The 18317-nt window shown below is 31.9% G+C and overlaps 5 protein-coding genes across 15 annotated transcripts; 3 read left to right on the top strand and 2 right to left on the bottom strand.

Annotated features, from left to right (window-relative positions):
- Positions 1-147: 147 nt before the first annotated feature.
- On the bottom strand, positions 148-1794 carry LOC126848565 (crossover junction endonuclease MUS81). The gene is made up of 5 exons (XM_050589545.1): positions 1280-1794; positions 1001-1214; positions 715-927; positions 494-607; positions 148-415 (listed from the first exon to the last, which is right to left on the bottom strand). Exons 1-5 carry the CDS (start codon positions 1792-1794, stop codon positions 173-175), a joined length of 1299 nt encoding a protein of 432 aa, XP_050445502.1. The 3' UTR covers positions 148-172.
- Positions 1771-3599, top strand: LOC126848581 (exosome complex component RRP41). Of its 2 annotated transcripts, none has more exons than XM_050589570.1 (4): positions 1771-1906; positions 2212-2423; positions 2702-2995; positions 3085-3599. In XM_050589570.1, the coding sequence occupies exons 2-4, from the start codon at positions 2253-2255 to the stop codon at positions 3436-3438; spliced, it is 819 nt and encodes a 272-aa protein (XP_050445527.1). In that variant the 5' UTR covers positions 1771-1906; positions 2212-2252; the 3' UTR covers positions 3439-3599. The 2 variants fall into 2 exon arrangements, with proteins under 2 accessions (XP_050445527.1, XP_050445526.1); XM_050589569.1 differs by lacking the exon at positions 1771-1906 and adding an exon at positions 1985-2072.
- On the bottom strand, positions 3472-6458 carry LOC126848562 (trifunctional enzyme subunit beta, mitochondrial). Of its 2 annotated transcripts, none has more exons than XM_050589541.1 (7): positions 6253-6458; positions 5710-5878; positions 5174-5549; positions 4848-5022; positions 4328-4608; positions 3807-4112; positions 3472-3694 (listed from the first exon to the last, which is right to left on the bottom strand). In XM_050589541.1, exons 1-7 carry the CDS (start codon positions 6302-6304, stop codon positions 3650-3652), a joined length of 1404 nt encoding a protein of 467 aa, XP_050445498.1. In that variant the 5' UTR covers positions 6305-6458; the 3' UTR covers positions 3472-3649. The 2 variants fall into 2 exon arrangements, with proteins under 2 accessions (XP_050445498.1, XP_050445497.1); XM_050589540.1 differs by having other exon boundaries at positions 5710-5881.
- On the top strand, positions 6431-8720 carry LOC126848572 (BRISC and BRCA1-A complex member 2-like). 4 transcript variants are annotated; one of them, XM_050589560.1, is made up of 6 exons: positions 6495-6557; positions 6636-6820; positions 7163-7254; positions 7338-7639; positions 7781-8158; positions 8256-8720. In XM_050589560.1, exons 3-6 carry the CDS (start codon positions 7167-7169, stop codon positions 8628-8630), a joined length of 1143 nt encoding a protein of 380 aa, XP_050445517.1. In that variant the 5' UTR covers positions 6495-6557; positions 6636-6820; positions 7163-7166; the 3' UTR covers positions 8631-8720. The 4 variants fall into 4 exon arrangements, with proteins under 4 accessions (XP_050445516.1, XP_050445517.1, XP_050445514.1 ...); XM_050589557.1 differs by having other exon boundaries at positions 6636-6786; XM_050589559.1 differs by lacking the exon at positions 6636-6820 and having other exon boundaries at positions 6431-6557.
- A 485-nt stretch (positions 8721-9205) lies between these two features.
- Positions 9206-17228, top strand: LOC126849341 (SIN3-HDAC complex-associated factor). 6 transcript variants are annotated; one of them, XM_050591073.1, is made up of 7 exons: positions 9206-9377; positions 12921-14271; positions 14708-14810; positions 15062-15215; positions 15527-15695; positions 16008-16167; positions 16387-17227. In XM_050591073.1, the coding sequence occupies exons 3-7, from the start codon at positions 14737-14739 to the stop codon at positions 16811-16813; spliced, it is 984 nt and encodes a 327-aa protein (XP_050447030.1). In that variant the 5' UTR covers positions 9206-9377; positions 12921-14271; positions 14708-14736; the 3' UTR covers positions 16814-17227. The 6 variants fall into 6 exon arrangements, with proteins under 6 accessions (XP_050447030.1, XP_050447029.1, XP_050447028.1 ...); XM_050591074.1 differs by lacking the exon at positions 9206-9377 and adding an exon at positions 11241-11466; XM_050591075.1 differs by lacking the exon at positions 9206-9377 and adding an exon at positions 12107-12560.
- Positions 17229-18317: the final 1089 nt, after the last annotated feature.

An 18317-nucleotide genomic window follows, 5' to 3' on the forward strand; every position in this document is an offset into this window, starting at 1 on the left:
CTAATTGTTTTAATACAATAATTTTTTAATTCTATATGAAGGATCGTTATTACTGAATAAAAAGGATATATTTTGATGTATAATAGTGATGAAAATGTGTATGCGAAAATTGTAGAATATTATTTACATGTGGGATATAAACGAATATTCCAGATATGTATCTTTTTATAAGTCAACTCAGTTCGTTCATAGTGTAAAGTTGATAAACAGCTTTACTGATGATAGATCCGAGCTGCCGTTTTTTGTCACCAACTTGAATGTTTGCTAATAATTGCTCATCTTTAGCAGAATTTTCCAAAGCTGTGATCAGAATCTGTGGCGAGGGGTAACGTTCTACAATTGCTGTCGCTTTATCTATGGACATGCCTTTTAATTGTAATAATTGGCGAATAAACATCTCGTTTACTTTAAATTTCTGAAAGAAAAATATATCAATAAAAAATCATTAAATTTTACATAAATTACTTTCGAATATAAAATTTCTAATAAATACTCTCTGTTTAGAAGACGCTTTATTGAATTCTTTGAACTTTATAAGATGTATTGTACTACTCAAATCATTAGTCTGAGAAAGTTGTTCTTTCTTACATCCAACAAGTTTTTTATCCTAAAATAAAATTATAATTTTATTATAACACACACACACACACACACACACACACACATACTATACATATATATATATATATATATATTAGAATGTTTCTTATACACCTTGTAGATTTTAATTAGAGTCTTTGTCACACATGATAAATAGAACATAGAATCTTTATGATTTCTTGTATATTTTACAGTAAAATTATCTTGTATTAGACAATTTACAGAAGCCTGCAACAATGACGGGAGTGGTATAGAAAATCGGGAATTCTTGTCAATATTTTCCACTATGTACATAAGATTGTCAATACCAGATTGCTTCAATCGAAACTGAAATATGGAATTAAGGAATAGAATTAATTAAATAGAAACAAGGATATAAAAAGGTAATTCCCTAAAATACCTTTTGTTCGTGAAACCTCCCATCTGTAATACTAGCACTTAAATCATCCATTCGTTTTCTCTCTATTATATAAGGTATAACCAATTCATCTTTTGTTTCTCTACATCTGGCAATCCATGTAAAGTCACCAATCTTCAAATGACGCACTTCAAACAATACACCAAGCCGTGTTAATTCCATAAGCGTAGCATCATGTTGAGGCTTTGTTTTTCCACTGAAATAAACTTTATATAGTTGAAAGCTTTTCATAGATAAGTTGATTGAATCATAAATACTCACCCGCAAGTTTCTTGTGTATCCACCAATAATATAACATCGAAAGTATTAGGTTTTAAATAAATTTGCCTGTCACTTTCCTTTGATGCAATTTCATTTACATTTACTAATTTTTTCGATATATTCTGTTTTGTGTTCTTAGCTTGTCTGACCACTTTTGTTGTTTTCTCCTGTATTTCAACAACTTTATCCACAGGTTGCTTCCTAGACGCAGTAATACAGTCCGCATTATCGATTGCTTTGGAAAAGTTAGCGTCAGCTGCTTTAGCGGATTCGTGTCTTCTTTGCTCTTCCAATTTCTTATCCAGCATCGAGCACAATTTTGTGCCGAAATGTTGCAAGATTATACATTCTTTACCGGATTCCAACGGAAGCGGGTATCGCTTCAGCGAATCCAAAGCTTTCGTGAACTGATTGCACAACTCGGAGTTTCGGAGCTTTGCATCGTTCCTCCATTCCTCCAACCAGATCTCGAACAGGCGATTCGGTCTGTCCGGCATGATCTTGATCCTCTTCATATCGCAATATGTAGATTGAACGAATCAAGAATCTCATACTTGTTTACTAATAACGACATCAAATTGTAAACCTCGAGAATACAATCAACGTTTGACTCTGCATGTCGATTACGTTTGTTCATAAAATACGGGATATATTATTTATGTGCATATATATATATATATATATATATATATATATATATATATATGTACGTGTGTGCGTGTGTGTGTCGTACATACATTATTTGTGCTGCAAATTTTCCTCCTTTTTTTTGATTTTTTTTAGAGAAAAAAAGGTTATTTTTCTTTGCACGTGCACATTCCATATATGTATATCGATATGCATGAATATGCGCGATATATTCGATACTCGATACTTTATGCTAGGTTATTTCCTATCGTTTGTAAATAAATGGTGTCCACGTGTATATTTAGATCCATCATTAACTTGTATCCATATCGTCAATTGAAGAAAGATGACGGATCCGGATCAAGACAACCGAGGTGGGTTACGCACTGATGGTAGACGAGCATTAGAATTGAGACAAATCCGTATGCGAATGGGAGTATTTGGTCAAGCCGACGGCAGTGCGTACATAGAACATGGCAACACAAAAGTATTAGCCGCAGTATATGGTCCTCATCAGGTTTGAATTAATCTAAAATATTTATGATTGCATTTGGAGAAGCGCGTTAACTATTAAATGTATGATTTTTCAATTAAGAGATTATAAACACACTCTTAAAAATGTATATTAGAAAAATTATGTCAATATGACAAGTAATTTTTTTTTAACATACTTCATTTCCTCATTCTTTTATGTTTTTTTTTTTCTTCAATGCAATACATTTTTCAATACATCGTTTTTTTACATATGTATTGTTATAAACTGTGTAATTTCTATTATTTTATTACATAATTTAGCCAAAAAGCAATATATCAAGAAATAGTACAAAAGCTCTCATAAATTGCCAGTACAGTATGGCTGTATTTAGTTTTACCTCTGGGGAACGGAAACGAAGACCCAGGGGGGATTGGAAGTCTCAAGAGAGATCGGCTCAGTTACGCCATGCGATGGAAGCCATAATACACTTAGAGTTATATCCACGTTCTCAAATTGATGTTTTTGTAGAAGTTTTACAAGTCGATGGTAGTGATTATTGTGCATCTGTGAATGCATCAACTCTTGCATTGATCGATGCTGGAATTCCAATTAAGGTTAATATCTAAAAAAATATTGCCTTTTTACATACTTTATACAGAGCAAACTTTATATTGTTATTTGCAAAATAAACTTCTTGTTACAGAATTATGCTGTAGGCTGTACTGTATCTCTCATTAACAAATTGACAACAGAAGAAGAAGATAAGACATTAGCGACAGGAGTATTAGATGCAAATTTTGTAGAGGAATGTTCACCAGGAGTTACCTTATCTGTTGTCGCATTACCAGAAACAAATAACGAAGTTGAAGTAGATGGGAGTGGTTTGATAGTAGTAGCACATGGAGCAGGACAAAGATTACATTTATCACGTTTGGAAGCGCTCAAGCAACGCGCAGTACAAGGTTGCCAGGACATAAAGGAGATATTGGACAGTGGTGTGAGGCATCATCTGACAGCAAATTTATTGCCATCTTTTTTACATAACTCACTTGAATAGCAGGAAAGGAGCAATATACTTCACACAGTGCTGTAACATTTTACAATTTAATATCTCTATTATATATAAACACAATTTATTGCAAAATTATTTTCTTATAAAATCTGTAACAATACCGGATGATTATTTATGTATCTTCTCGAATAGAAAAATATTTCTTCTTTTCTGTTTTTTATTTTTATATATCAATATCATTTTTCTAAAAACCAAATCAAACTGTAGCACCAGGATATCTTTCCATGATCATACCAACTCCCTATAAAATAGAATATTAACAAATATAAAAAGAAACAAAATTATAATACGCGAAAATTATCAGATAATAAAAATTATATATTTTATATTTCTATGCATAAACTTTGATCTACCTGTCCACCAGCTGCACAGGCCGCGATAAGTCCGAATTGTTGATCCTCTTTGATAAGTCGATTAGCAGTATGTGTTGCTAATCTTACTCCTGTAGCAGCAAACGGATGACCAATCGATAAAGATCCACCCCAAGCGTTCCACTTACTCAGATCTGGTATTCCGACTTTTGAACTCCTATTCAAATATTTTTGCGCGAACAAATCCGAATCTAATGCTTTTAAATTGGCACAGATTTGTCCGGCAAACGCTTCATGTATTTCCCATACTCCTACATCTTTTATGTTTAGTTTTGCTTTATTCAGGATCTGTATAATTTGTTAATAATTTTTATTTAGTACAATATCTTACGAATAATTTTATATATAGTCTTGTGTGTATGTGTGTGTGTGTGTGTGTGTGTGTGTGTGTGTGTGTGTGCGCGTGTGTGTGTAGGTATATATATATATATATATATATATATATATATATATTTAATTATTTATTAAAATGGCAAATTAATATGGGTAAGACTTGTGAATACCTTTGGTATTGCATATGATGGTCCCAGGAGCAACTGATCAACTGGATCTTGGGATACATAAGTGAAGTTTCGCAGGTATGCCTTAGGTTTCAAACCAAGTTGGAGAGCTCTGTCCTCTCTCATTATTAATGCCGCGGATGCACCATCGGTCAAGAAAGATGCGTTGGCCGCAGTGACAGTTCCGTAAGGTTTAACAAATGCAGGTTTTAGTTTTGCCAACTGTTCTTCTGTAGACACGCGAATACCATTGTCTTTGTCGACAACTTCGGTAACGTTTGGTACTGTAGAAAAATTAAGTATGAAATGAAAATAAGGCCTGGTTGCACTAATGTCATTTTGGCTTTAAGTGAGACATAAAACTTGGCTTTTAGCTTTAGACTTTAGACTATAAATTAATCAACGATTAAATTATAGCCAAATAACGTTGGTTATTACCAAAAATCAATTTTCAGTCTCATTTAAAGCCAAAAAAATAACATTGGTGTCTAATCGGGCCTAAATGAGAGAAACGTTAATGTACCTTTATAAGGCACTACATCCGACAAAAGTCCTTGCTGTTGAGCCTGCGCGGCTAAGGTATGAGAACGCAATGCGTAATCGTCTTGTTCTTTGCGTGTCACACCAAAAGCTGCAGCTAAACGATCCCCACTGTGTCCCATCGTTTCACCAGTTGAAAACTCTGCCACGGCTGGTAGCTATATAGAAATAAATTGTTGTAAAAGAAGCATTCATAAGACGAAAAAAGTTCCATTAGTTTTATAATAAGAGTATTATACTGTTATTGTAAAATATGTGCAACATTTGAATCTCGTGTTACTTTCTTAAGAAAAAAATCATGCAACTTACATCTGGTATGAAATAGGCTGGTCTAATACTAGCCAAAAGAGCTAATTTGCTTCCTAAAGTTTTCGCCTTGTTTGCTTGCAGCATTAATGATCTCATGCGTCGACTGTGTCGAATTGGAATATCTGACATGAATTCGACTCCACCTGCCACAATTGTATCATAAACACCACAAGCAATTAAACCCATGCCAGTAGTGATAGCTTGGTTACTGCTAATGCACGCCATCGTTACTGTATGTGCAGGAGTATGTTCGCTGTATCCTGCAGCCAGAGCAGCTTCTCTCCCAATATTAGAAGTTCGCACTTCTTGCATTACTGTGCCATATACGATGTAATCGACTATTTCCTTAGGGAAACCGATCTTCTGTTGTAAGCCCCTAAAGTAGTGAATAATAAATTCTATTATTCTTACAATTAGAATACAAATTAGAAACATATTGAAAGGAAATAGAACACATAGGTAAATTATCTCTTGTGAAGACAATATTTCTTATAATTTATTTACACTAATTTATTATTGAATTGATTTTAACTTACACTAGTGAATGTCTTGCAAGATCATATGCCAGCAGATTCTTGTAGTGAGTCCCAGACTGTAAAAATGGAGTCCGTACTCCATCGACGAATACAATATTTTTTGAGGCATTGTCCTTTTTTGTAGAATAAGTCTTGTTTAGGAAAATTCCAGAATAATGGGTAACAGCTTCTGCTAAAAACATCAAAGATACAATTAGAAATCCTAAAGCAATATATTGAATCAGGTAATGTTAATACACTTGTAAACATTACAGTTATGCAAACTATATATATTAATTTAAATTTGTCAGATCTGTTGTAAATGTTGTACGATTACATGATACAATGTGTTGCAGAAATGCATGCTAAAAATAAATATCACATAATTGTAATCCTACAAGGAAAAGATAATTACTTAATACGATTATAAAAATATAATTCATAATATTCACTCTCTCATGTATATGTGGAGTATGTGGACTTTGTACTAATCATATAATCTATATTTTCCTACTTAATTAATTATATTAATGAATTCGTAAAATCTAAAATTACTTTCCATACCATAATTAATTCCTTGTTTTGCCAACATGCAATTTTTCAGGAGAGGAAACATTTTGTATAAATATCGTATTGAAACTTCTCTCTTTCACAATCAAATTTAATATAGTCACTGTCACTAAGCAGCTTAGCACCCAAGTCACCCAACGTCTCCCGTCTCCCGGAGAAATTAGCTGAGTTCGTAGTATTGGACTTTGATCTTTAATATATATGTGTACTATTTTCTTAATTATTTACTGGCTACGAGTTCTCTCTTGCAAGAGCCATTGACGCGTCCTGTGGGCAGGAGCCCTAATCAAACTTTATTGGTAAGAGGGGGGCCTATCTGACCAGATCAGACTATCCTTCTCGAATTTATAAACTCTATGGTTATAATCATATTTCAGGTAATGCTTCTTCTTCTTCTCGCTTATATTCATGGCAATAATACGAAGCGAGAAAGAACAATAAACTGACTGAATGTTTATTATAATTAACCTGAGCTAACTAATGTCTAAGAACAATCGGCATTACTGACGTCGTTTAAAGATTTGCCAAGTATATTGATTTAATAATTACGTGATTATAAAATGTATATATATCCTGTTAAGATCGGGATGTAATATTTCGCGCTTTTAATTATTTTTTAATAATTGCTGATTGAACCATTGCAAAGAGTACATACATACATGGAGTTCGAGAAATGTTCAATTTGCAAAAACAGTGAAATTTAATAGTTTATTTAATAGTATTGTATAAAAGAGAATGTTACGAAAATCAATTTAATTGTACATATAGTATACATTATACATCATTGGAAATAAAAATTGAGAACCTGGAAATGAAAATTAAGAGCCTGTTCTAAAAACACTTCAGTAGATTCAAATATTGACTCATCTAGATTATGCAATTATAATTTTTCTAAATTTTACAGTAAGATGCTAAATCAACAACATCCTCTCTTGAACACTATAGATTCCTATATAGAACCACTTTTGAAGCGTGTTTTGCAAACCAAAAGACTCGGTAAGTTAATCTTTATTGTGTTTTAATTTTATTCAATAAGTCTGATTTTTTCATTGTGACTGTATATATTATGTGTTCTCAAGGAATATGTTATGGTCTGATAAAATTGGACTCAGCATCATCAAGTTGTAATAAAAGCAAAAATGATTGCTTTAAGTTATTAATCCCTTATGCTGGAGAGCATCTTGTCTGGAATGTATTATTCGATTCACAATATCCTGAGATGGGTCCAGACTTTATTTTCAATGATCAAAATTTTTTAGCAGACCCAGACATTGATATCTTATCTACTAAGGTACCTAGTCTTGCTAAATGGAATCCTAATGATACTGATGCATTACTGAATGTGCTAAATGAATTATTATTGTATTACAAAGAACATCAGGTAAGCACAGTAATTGCCATTATATAGCTTTTATTGATCTATGAAATTATAAGCATCTTAGAGATATCAAAAAAATTCAATCTATATTCTTTAGATTTTATAAGAAATTGATATTTGGTACCTAAACTAATGTTTTTTTAGTTACATTTACTTGGAAAACAAGAACGTTTGCAATTTGAATACAGCACACTTGTTGGTGAAACCGAGATACTTACAGAAGATATAGAAGTGATGATGTTACCATTAGGAACAAAGCCTACAGAGACAAAATTTTTAATTCGCATAGCAATGGATTATTCTCAATTACCTCCGCGTATTAACAAATCACAAAATGATGAAGCTATGCTTATTATCACATTTTGTGGGCCAGATTGGAATCGTATTTTACCACAACTTTATCTATCTAAGACCTTAGAAGATATTTTTGGTGGACCAGAGTCTTTACGTATTCCACCATTTCCACCTAATAAATATCTTATGGATTATGTTCCTGAAGTGAAGAAGTTTATACAAGAGAAGGTACAAAAAGAAGACACAATTTACAAAAAAATATTTTTATATATACACACACACACACACACACACACATATATATATATATGCTTTTTTATTGCAGATGCACAATGTAATACAAAGTTTTGAGAGCAGGAGAAGTTTTATTACGGTTCTAATTGTGTCGCAGCGTGGTAGTATATTGGAATATGATGCTATAGAATTTAATTGGATTAGCATGCTGATGGAATATCGAGACTTTCATTTTCTTATACATTTTCACCTTCCATCAACATTTCCAAAAGAGAAGCCGCAAGTTACATTGCAATCAGTATATCACATGACATCGCAAGGTACTCTATATAAAGAAGTGTTAGATGATATACCATACAGTCCTAGATGGCAGATAGTATTGATGGTTGATAAATTGTTAACATATATATTGGAAAATGCAGTTAAAAAATTTCAGGCAAATTCCATGAAAAATCGTTTTCAATAATTTATCGAAAAATATATTTTATTATACAGAATGTACATATTTAATAGAGTTGATATTGTGAAATAAAATTAATTAATTCCAATATGATAAACAAAGATACAATTTTACTTTTTTATCTTGGTTAACCAGAATATAAATGCTACAAATATAATCTAATAATCTAATAAGTATAATCTAATTTTCTGTTGTAAATGTATAAACGATACATATTTCAAGCATTTTATTAGCCAAAAAAAAATCGAAAGAATGGTTTCATTAACTTCCACTTTCAGATAATGGATATTTGATTTTCGATTCAAATATCCATTTTATCATGTCTAAATATCAATTTATTACGATTTTTAATCAAAAGATAAGCTATAAAATAAAACTATATTTTTCTTAATTACTTTAATATTATACAAGTTTTTTTTTTATATAAGAAACGAACATTTTGCAGATATAAAAAGAAAAAACTTTGTTAGCAATGAAATCGAATCTTTCTCAGAACTGATGCATACAAAATGCGATAAGTTGATAAATCATCTCACATGCGCAAAAATTCACGGAACCAAGCTCTTCTCTCCGAAAACCGATTGGCCATCGAGTGAGGAACATGCATTATTCCCTAGCGTAATTCTCCACAGATCCTCTCACGTCCGGAATGTGTCTGGCAACACTGCATACGTGCACAGCGCGAAGAGCGTGCGCAAAACAGGCTCGTCTCAAAAGTATCCGGCCGCCGTCACCTATCTCACGAGTCTTGAGGTAAGTGCTTATTATTCCGTAAGTGCCGCTTTATTAAGAAAAAGACCGCGGGATCGCGGCGTAAGCGCGGCCGTGGTAATGCGTCGCGAAAAATTGTCGCCAAGCGCAAGAGTGTCACATGTCGATAATAGCCGCGCGACTGGCAAATATGTTCGGCGACTACCGTCCTGTCGCATCGCGATTTCCCGCGATCGCGTCATCGTAGTATCATCGCTGGGTCGCGCGACGATGACACCGATGTCGATGTCGCGCGCAACTTCTTTTCTGTCAAGGAAAAATTAGTCGCAAACGTGATCTCTCCCGTCTTGTCTCTTATGGTTATGGCGCGGGTTTTTCTCTCGCGGATTCGCGCGAACAGCTTTATAGATTTTTACGCATGGCGTCATCGTCCTCGTGGTTACTTGAATGTACGTGCGTTTCATGCGGACACGCGCGCGATTTCTCATACTTGTACATACAAATTATGCATTATGTGTTACGGTTGTGTCATATGTACCGCGCGTAAGCGTCGCAGGTCATCATCTGTCATGGCGCATGCCGCCGCCGTTGTCATACGGTTGGCTCGGGTCACAGTGATCTCAGATTAGTTCGCGTTTCAATCGTGTTTTCTATTTTTCTACAAATTTCCTGTGGTCTCCTCTTTGATATTTCGGAAAGAAACGATGCTCAAGAGTTGTACATATTTACATTTAATACATTTGCTATTTAATGGATAGTGCAATACTTGTAGTACAACTAAAAAGAACAGACTTCTCATCTCATGGATTGTCAACCGTAATCTAACCTAACCTAACCCCTAATTCTAACCTATCTGCCGATCTATCTCTAGCCACACGGTTTATTCTAGCGGTTTAACATTAACAGTTAAGAATTTAAGTTTAAAATGTTAAAGTTTTTATTTAGTTTTTAACAATACGACTTTTGAGATTTATTTTTTTTATATACGCGTAGAAATTTCTATTGCTAACATATGTTTTCCGAAGAATTTTATTATTATTGCAGTTTAGCATTGCTTTATGTTTGTCGGGCAGTCTGTATTTAAAGATAATACAATCTCCCCCTTTTCATATGAGTTTAACTTAAAAAAAAAAAATTCTAATCTAAGATAAATGATCTGAAAGAATCGAGCAGTAATTAATATTTGCGCGATGTTGATGTATTCTGTCAGTTTGTCAACATCTTGTTGATTATTTAGTATATAGATGAGGAAGAAAGGAAGGAAGGAAGGAAGGAAGGAAGGAAGGAAGGAGGAGAGGAGGGAGGGAGGGAGGGAGGGAGGGAGGGAGGGAGGGAGGGAGGGAGGGATATCACGATGGCGTCTGCCACGCGCCATGTCGCGGCCACGCTCGTACACGTCCTTTCGCGCGACCCCTTTCGACTCCCTTTCGTTGTCGTGCATCGTCAACTGCGTGCAATGAGGGGAAAGCGCATTAACTTTTTTTTCTCGTATGCGCATGCGCAATCGCAGCACATTGAACATTAATTTCTTTCCAAAACAGGTCTAATCTCTGTCGGTTATTGAAGAAATTAATTTTAAAGAATTAATGATATATGTAGAGACACAGTGTGAGGGAAAAAGATGTGTGTCAATCTTGGTAGGAAACATTGATCAAAAATATAATTATTAATTTTATTAGAGATATTAAAAATTATATTAATATTATATATTTCCAGATTTACCTTAATTTTTAATCAAGATAACGTATAGTTCCGTTATATAGACATGTTATAGATTTTTATTTGTTTGTTTATCTATAATAACTTTAATAAGCATCAGAATATATCAGAACGCGAAAAAATGTTTGTTTTATAATTCATTGACAATGAGATTATTTTTTTTATAGATATCTGTTTCCTTTGGAACAGATACAGTATCACTCTCACTTCCTTCTATTTTTTTTCCAATTTCTCGAATTAAAAAAATGCCGTATAATTATTGATATGAAAATCTGTAAAAGCAAGCGAGGGAGAGAAAAAAGAAATGAAGTACGCGATGTAGAAAACAGCGATGCCGTGTCGACAAAACAAGGATGAGCTAAAAATAGCACAAAGTACAAAACAGAGTGCAATGTGCGGATTATTATGTGAGGTGCGGCACGTTCTCAAAATAACGCTTTTTTTTAATATCCCTATCCATATTTTCTTCCAACAAAATTTTTTTAACGAAAGCTGAAATTCGCAAAGCTTACAAAATCGATTCGAAATATTAGTAATATTAGTAATATAAAAATAATTATAAGCTAAATTATAAAGTTTTAATAAATTAATATATAATTCTAAAAATATAAAGATATACATAATGTAATTATATATGTGTAACATTAAATATAGATCTCGCGAGAAATAAAAATAAAGATTCGCACGCGTGTAAATAAATAATTAATTATTAGCTATCAATTAACAATTTCGTACCACATAGCGTCTTATCTCACAATGAGATACATGCAATCGTATGTTGCACCGCTATCAACGGTGGCCTTCGAAAGATCGGTCAACTTCGATTAACGATCGAAAATACATTAGCACAGTTCGCGATAAACAAAGCTCCCAAATATCGTGCATTTTTTTATTCCTAAATCGGATTAAATCAGATGATAAAATCAAAAGAATCTGTATAAAAATAATATTTGTATGGACAAACGCGTCGGCTATTCTTTTCAATGATGGTGATGGTCTACAGTGATGGTCTATTTTGGAGTCTGAAAATAATTTTGAGAGAAAAAGCTAGAAATATCATATATCGAGAATGATATGTATTAGTACATTTTTATAAACTTTGGATATTCTTGACATCCTGAAATTCTGAAATTTCATTAGATCTTACATCGGGGGAAAGAATAAGTAAAGAACAAAATCTCAAGGATTTTTTACGTGTTCCAGATTTAAAACAATAATGGATGGAAGCAAATCTTCCATTTGCGGGTGTACTTGTCGGTACTCTAACCTTGTCATTCGAAAGTGTTTCGTTAGCGAATGATGGATACGTGAACGAGTGCACGTGTGCACATAGTCGAGAGCGATTCCGAAGGAGAACGAGTTTGTTGAGCGTGTATATCTACATCTCTCTCGATCTCTCACTGTCGGCCAATCGAGATTACGAATTCGATCACACCCTTCGCCCGGCCTCTTTGCCTATTGGCTGATCGTTTGATCGTGACGTTGCTGACCCGCTTTTAAAATTCGGTAAACAAGATCTCGTGAGAGCTCGGTAAACTGCTTGGTGATAATATATGTACGATATAAACGAATGAGAATGTTCATATTATTTTGTATGAATTGCTAAATGCGATAAAACGGACATTTCTGCGCGTCACACAACTTTCGATCACTCGTACTTTTTTTTACACAACGATATCGAAAGTATATTAGCTTGAAAAGAATAGAAAAGTGATAGCCGACGAAACGTCAATATCAATAAATGTGGATTTTTGAATGAAATATTTATAAATATTAATCGAATCTAACAATAAGAGAATGAGATTACATTATAATAAATCAATATTTACAAATACGCGAGCAGGTAAAACTGTTTTGTCCTTTCAGATCGATGATCAAACTTCACGCTGTGGAAACTGCGCAGAGTAAAGTTTAACAGATAAGATAACTTTGTCCTGTCAAATTGAAGGAACTTTAAGTCATGGCTTGTATGAATAAAGAATAAAGTTTGATGCGCACAAAATGATAAACGATAGGAATGAAGAGAGAAGGAGCGAGTGAAGAGAACAAGAGAGAATTTTGAGTGAAGTTTAACCGAGATACGAGTTACGAATAATGTGGATTCGATCGAGGGGAAATCGAGACGCCCCCCTCCCCCCAAGACAAGATTCTTGGTCAAGAGGGGAAGGTAACGCGCAAAATACAGCGCTTACAATTATATGGTCAAAGACTACAAAATGAGAAAGATAGAGAACGGGAGAGGGGAGAGTTTGCACAAATATGATGGACGGAGAGGGAACGAAAGATGAGCATGCGCACATCGCTTGGTGACGCTACCCGGTGCGCGCCGCGCGCCTAGCATAGCCACGCTTCTTGCACGTCACGTCTATGAGCGTCACGAATGTCACGATTGTCAAGTATATCAGTATCGTTGTAAACAAGCGCCTGTTTATCTAAAAATATTATTGATTATATATTAAATATAAGTCTCCCTGATTGTTGCCATCTTAAATAAGCTGAAAAGAAGAGGCGAGTGTTAAAAAAGTGGATAAGGGCTGCTTTATCAAAGCAGCAAGAGACGACAGATTTTCTCTCTTCCATTTTGGAAGAACAAGTGGCTGAGTGGAGAATCGGCGTTATTTCTAATCTAAAAAGAACATTGCCAACGACATTTTTGTTTTTGATATTAACGAATTAATTCTAACAAAAATAAGTTATAGAATATTAAAAACGTGAAGGAGTGCTGCTTATATCTCAAGAGGACACATATATCTCCATTTTGGAAGAATAAATAATCAGATTAAAACGGCGTCATTTTTATACTTTGCAAAAGTGTCCTCCATATTTGACAAAAGTTCTGACATAATTAGTATTAATTTTGAAACAATTAAAAGAACAATTAAAGAGGTGAAGAGAAGTGTGTTACTGTGGCTCGAAAGGGACAAATATAATCATTATTTTGGAGTAAGGAGAACACGTGACCGTGTCCGGCATTACTTTTAATACATTTCGGCAACATATTTTACGTCAACATTGTGGCAGTGCTTCTCCCATCAATTTCGGGAAATTCGGATCTCAATTGTTTGTGTTTCTTTGACGAAACATGAAGTTAATTGTAAATGTGCTCAATGAAATTAATGATTATCATAATAATTCTTACACAGACTTAATTTCGTGTTTATTACTACGATCATATTTTTTGGGCAATTCTACATTTTCGTTACTTCGTGAACTTAAGGCATGTCTAACTTCAAATATCAATCTAATTTAACATATTGTACAATTAAACATTTATTTTTGTATTATGTAAAATTTATATATATATTTATATATATATGCACACCATATGAAATTTACAAATATATTCTTAAAAATTATTTTACATTCAAATTTTTTTTCTTTTTTTTTTTTTAATTTTTATCGTTACTTTTTATATGTATATTTTTACTTCTAACAATTTTTTATTGTGATATTTTTTAATTTTTAGGATATTTGTATTGCGTGAACAAAATTGAAGCAACAAATTGCATTTTTATAAATAATATATATTTTAACTTTTAATATGATAAAGTTAGTAAAAATGTTTGGAAATTTTGTTGAAATAAAATTTAATTGTTTATGTTATTTTAAATATATTTTCTAATATATTTATGTGTATATTGTTTAAATTACAGAATCGATAGTGATTCATATAACGGACAGGATGTTCAGTTTTCACAAACCAAAGGTGTACCGATCTAGTACAGGCTGCTGCATTTGTAAAGCCAAATCTAGCAGGTAGAGAAACTTTGCTAAAGTTATATCTGTGTGTTTGTATATTAAAATAGTTATGTCTGTATATTAAATGATAATGATAGCAAATTGTAATAAATTGCTGTTGAATTATATGTACATTAATTACTGATATTTATTTTAGTATATTATTAAATTAATATTATTTATATTATATAATTTGTAATGTAAGTGTTATTTATTTAAAGTTAGTATCATGACATATATTTTATAAATTCTTATAAATCTTGTTACAGTTCGAGATTTACAGACAGTAAAAAGTATGAGGACGACTTTATGCCATGTTTTCAACTTGAGGAGAGGCGTAACGGTGAAATATGTAATGCGTGTGTGCTTCTAGTTAAGAGATTCAAGAAGCTACCTCCAGGAAGTAATCGTAACTGGAAACATGTTAATATCTTTTTTCTTATAATCAATATCCTATATCCTATAATCAATAAATTATTATACTATCAATATTAAAGTAATTTCAGATTACATATGTTACAATATATTATTTTTTCAATAAATATATCATACTTGATCAAAATAAATATATCATAGTTGATCAAAAACATTTTTGGTAACACATAATGATAAGAAAGGATATGCACATAATTTGCATTAATTTTTCTAAAGTTATGTTGCACACTAATGTTATACATTTTTTATCTTGTAATTTTAAAATCACTTTTCTTAAGGAAGAAAATTTGTTTGTACAGGTTGTGGATGCGCGTGCCGGTCCTGGTATTAAGTCGTTGATGAAATTCAAAGCAAAAAATAAAAGGAAGCTTAAAGATAAACCTGACAAGCTTGTCAAAAAAAAACACATTTTCATGAAAACAGAAGCAGATCGAGAACAAAGTCCGGCGATGAGCGACGATTTGACTGGTTAGTTATAAAATTTTAATTATAAACTTGATTTTGTTCATGTATATTTTATTTATACATTAATATAAAAAATTCTATATATAAATATTTTAATATTTATATGATAGTTCTAAATACGGTTTATAATCTTTTTAATTAAAATTAATTAATCCAGTAAACATTAAGAAAATATATATAGAATATAGAAAAAAGTATATTAAATTTTTTATCAACTTAATATGTAATATGCAGTGATAAAATACTAAGCTTCTTATCCCAATAAAATACAGTAAAAGGATGATATATATATAAATGTCCTTTTCATTATTGCAGAAGATTATAGATTAACGGATAGCAAAACTTCGAGAAGATCGGAAAGTGCTTCAGACAACGACGATATTAATGCTAATGAAAAACAACTGAGTCTCACTTCTAAAGATGAAGATATTGAAAAAGACAATGTTAATTTCATCGATTTATCATATTATAAAAGGTAACATTTAAAAATTATTTAATCAATTTTTATAAATTATTATAACAACAAAGAGTTTTAAAAATGCTAAAAATATTTTTGTACTATAAATATGTATTTTTATACATTTGCAGTTTTTAAACATTTTTAATGATTTGTTGTGGCAGTATTTTTAAAGATGCCAATGGTGAGGTTTTAATGTATCTATTATAGATATTTTTTCTTTTTTTTTTTTTCTAGAGAGGTAATTTGTTGCGGCAGCATTTTCAGAGGTGCTAATGGCGAGGTTATAATGTATCCTTCCTTCCTTAAACCTTGTATAAGCTGCTTTGCCGGACGGCAACTTACTGCTTCCTTGGTATCTGTCAGTCCCATTCATAGTTCGGCATCTGTTAGTCCTGCTCATAGCGTCGAATCTACATTATCATCAAATACGGAAACTAATTCCAAACAAAGTACCAAGATATTCAGTGATTCGTCGTCTGATTCCGGATATGATGAATCCTCCAATCAGTATGAGAGCAAGATGGCGAAGAATGTTCACATCAAGGAAGATATGGAAATGGAAGAACCAGTAAGGTCCATAGAACTTGAACAATTATCGGATTGTAAATCCTTGCAAACTATCAATGTTGGTAATCAATCACTCCAGTCGGTCTCCAATTAATGTCGGCCCTTTGTAGAAGGTTAATTTATTCCTTTACTTATGAAAAAATACGCATAAATATGTACATATATATACATATACAAGAGGTATCCATACAAATCATTCAGTAATTTTTTAATCACAAGCTTTAACTGAAATATCAATTTGGAAGATTATCATAATTTGAAAGATTTTTAATTTGGAAAGAATTTTTTCTTTATAGCATAAAAATTTAATTTTTAATTCTGAGATAAGACTAATTTTTGACATTCGACACTTGCAATATTTATTTTTCTTTTTTTGGGGAGGAGGATGGGGGGATGGAGAAGGGTTATTTCAGATTAAAAAAGTCTTCAACTAATCTTTGAATTTCAATTTAAAGACGATTTTTTCCTGTGGGAAAAATATTCAAATAAAGGAATATTCAATAAATAAAAGAATATTCGAATTTTAACTTTATGAGATATAAGTAAGATTTTTGATCTTATTCAGCATTTAAATTATTTTTTCTTATTATTATTAAGCATTATTAATTCAAAAATGCTGAATAAATAAAGCAAAAACTTGCTTTCTTATTCATATAAAAATAATTTATATAAACTAATATTTTATATAAAAAAGTAAAAGATTATATTTTTTTTATTTTAATGAAATAAAATAATGTTTCTAAGATTTTAAAAGAATATTTTGTAATTCTTAAATATTAAAGAAGAATATACAGTAAAAGAACACTGAATAATAATAAAAGTCAATATTTAATGCTTGAAAATAGTGTCATTTATGAGAAAAGTGTCTTAACTATTAAACTTTCTGGTTTTTTCAAATTTAAAAATTTTTTACTTAAAACATCTTTTTAGAAATAACATATCTTGAGATGTCATTAATTTGTTATAGTATGTATGGATCTCCCTGTATATGATAGATTTAAGCTTAAGTTAAGTAAGTGCATTTCCGGGCAGCAAAATGGCTCTGAAAGGGTTTTGATCCTCATTTTGAAGGTTTAAATACCATTTGGATGCAATTTATCGTGTTAAGAATAATAAATTAATTCTAGCAATGGACTGACGTAAACCGCCATTTTTCGAGCCGATAATCTTTAAGTCTTAAGATATAGCAATATAAACATCAAAATACTGTGATGATATTGTAAAGTAAGAAATACTCAGATTTCTTACACCGAATAGTGGTTTGAACTGGTGGTTTACGCTCTCGCCTTTCTACACTCAAGTGCCACTGCTTAAAGATGTACACAAGGTGTGCTAAAACAACCAAAGCCAACAATCCTGATAAAAGATAATGAAACTAATATTTATCTATGAAATTCTAACTTAAAACTATTGCATTAAAAATGTCGAAAACGAATTTTAAAATTTTCAGCTCTTTAAATACAATTTCAACTCTATGGATACTTATAAGAAATTCTTTCTTTAAAAATTTTTTGAATTTTTAAAGATTTTTAAGATTCTTCTATAAAATTAGATCTTTTTAGTTTTACATATAATCGAGATGAGATTATGAAAATGAT

The sequence above is a fragment of the Cataglyphis hispanica genome, chromosome 4 (assembly GCF_021464435.1).
Source record: "Cataglyphis hispanica isolate Lineage 1 chromosome 4, ULB_Chis1_1.0, whole genome shotgun sequence".
Classification (NCBI taxonomy): Eukaryota; Metazoa; Arthropoda; class Insecta; order Hymenoptera; family Formicidae; genus Cataglyphis; species Cataglyphis hispanica.

What these genes read in the sequence shown, in the direction of transcription:
- LOC126848565 (XM_050589545.1), bottom strand. Translation starts at nt 1,794, where the DNA reads ATGAAGAGGATCAAGATCATGCCGGACAGACCGAATCGCCTGTTCGAG. An exon ending in GATACACAAGAAACTTGCGG is followed by an intron (nt 1,215 to 1,279) that starts GTGAGTATTTAT and finishes AGTTTATTTCAG; the next exon opens with TGGAAAAACAAAGCCTCAAC. An exon ending in CTCTAATTAAAATCTACAAG is followed by an intron (nt 608 to 714) that starts GTGTATAAGAAA and finishes ATTTTATTTTAG; the next exon opens with GATAAAAAACTTGTTGGATG.
- LOC126848562 (XM_050589540.1), bottom strand. Translation starts at nt 6,304, where the DNA reads ATGTTTCCTCTCCTGAAAAATTGCATGTTGGCAAAACAAGGAATTAAT. An exon ending in GGATGTAGTGCCTTATAAAG is followed by an intron (nt 4,609 to 4,847) that starts GTACATTAACGT and finishes ATTTTTCTACAG; the next exon opens with TACCAAACGTTACCGAAGTT. An exon ending in CATCATATGCAATACCAAAG is followed by an intron (nt 4,113 to 4,327) that starts GTATTCACAAGT and finishes CAAATTATACAG; the next exon opens with ATCCTGAATAAAGCAAAACT.
- LOC126848572 (XM_050589559.1), top strand. Translation starts at nt 7,167, where the DNA reads ATGCTAAATCAACAACATCCTCTCTTGAACACTATAGATTCCTATATA. An exon ending in TGTATTACAAAGAACATCAG is followed by an intron (nt 7,640 to 7,780) that starts GTAAGCACAGTA and finishes ATGTTTTTTTAG; the next exon opens with TTACATTTACTTGGAAAACA. An exon ending in AGAAGTTTATACAAGAGAAG is followed by an intron (nt 8,159 to 8,255) that starts GTACAAAAAGAA and finishes TTTTTATTGCAG; the next exon opens with ATGCACAATGTAATACAAAG.
- LOC126848581 (XM_050589570.1), top strand. Translation starts at nt 2,253, where the DNA reads ATGACGGATCCGGATCAAGACAACCGAGGTGGGTTACGCACTGATGGT. An exon ending in CAGTATATGGTCCTCATCAG is followed by an intron (nt 2,424 to 2,701) that starts GTTTGAATTAAT and finishes TACATAATTTAG; the next exon opens with CCAAAAAGCAATATATCAAG. An exon ending in ATGCTGGAATTCCAATTAAG is followed by an intron (nt 2,996 to 3,084) that starts GTTAATATCTAA and finishes TTCTTGTTACAG; the next exon opens with AATTATGCTGTAGGCTGTAC.
- LOC126849341 (XM_050591071.1), top strand. An exon ending in TGTAAAGCCAAATCTAGCAG is followed by an intron (nt 14,811 to 15,061) that starts GTAGAGAAACTT and finishes ATCTTGTTACAG; the next exon opens with TTCGAGATTTACAGACAGTA. An exon ending in GATTTATCATATTATAAAAG is followed by an intron (nt 16,168 to 16,386) that starts GTAACATTTAAA and finishes TTTTTTTTCTAG; the next exon opens with AGAGGTAATTTGTTGCGGCA.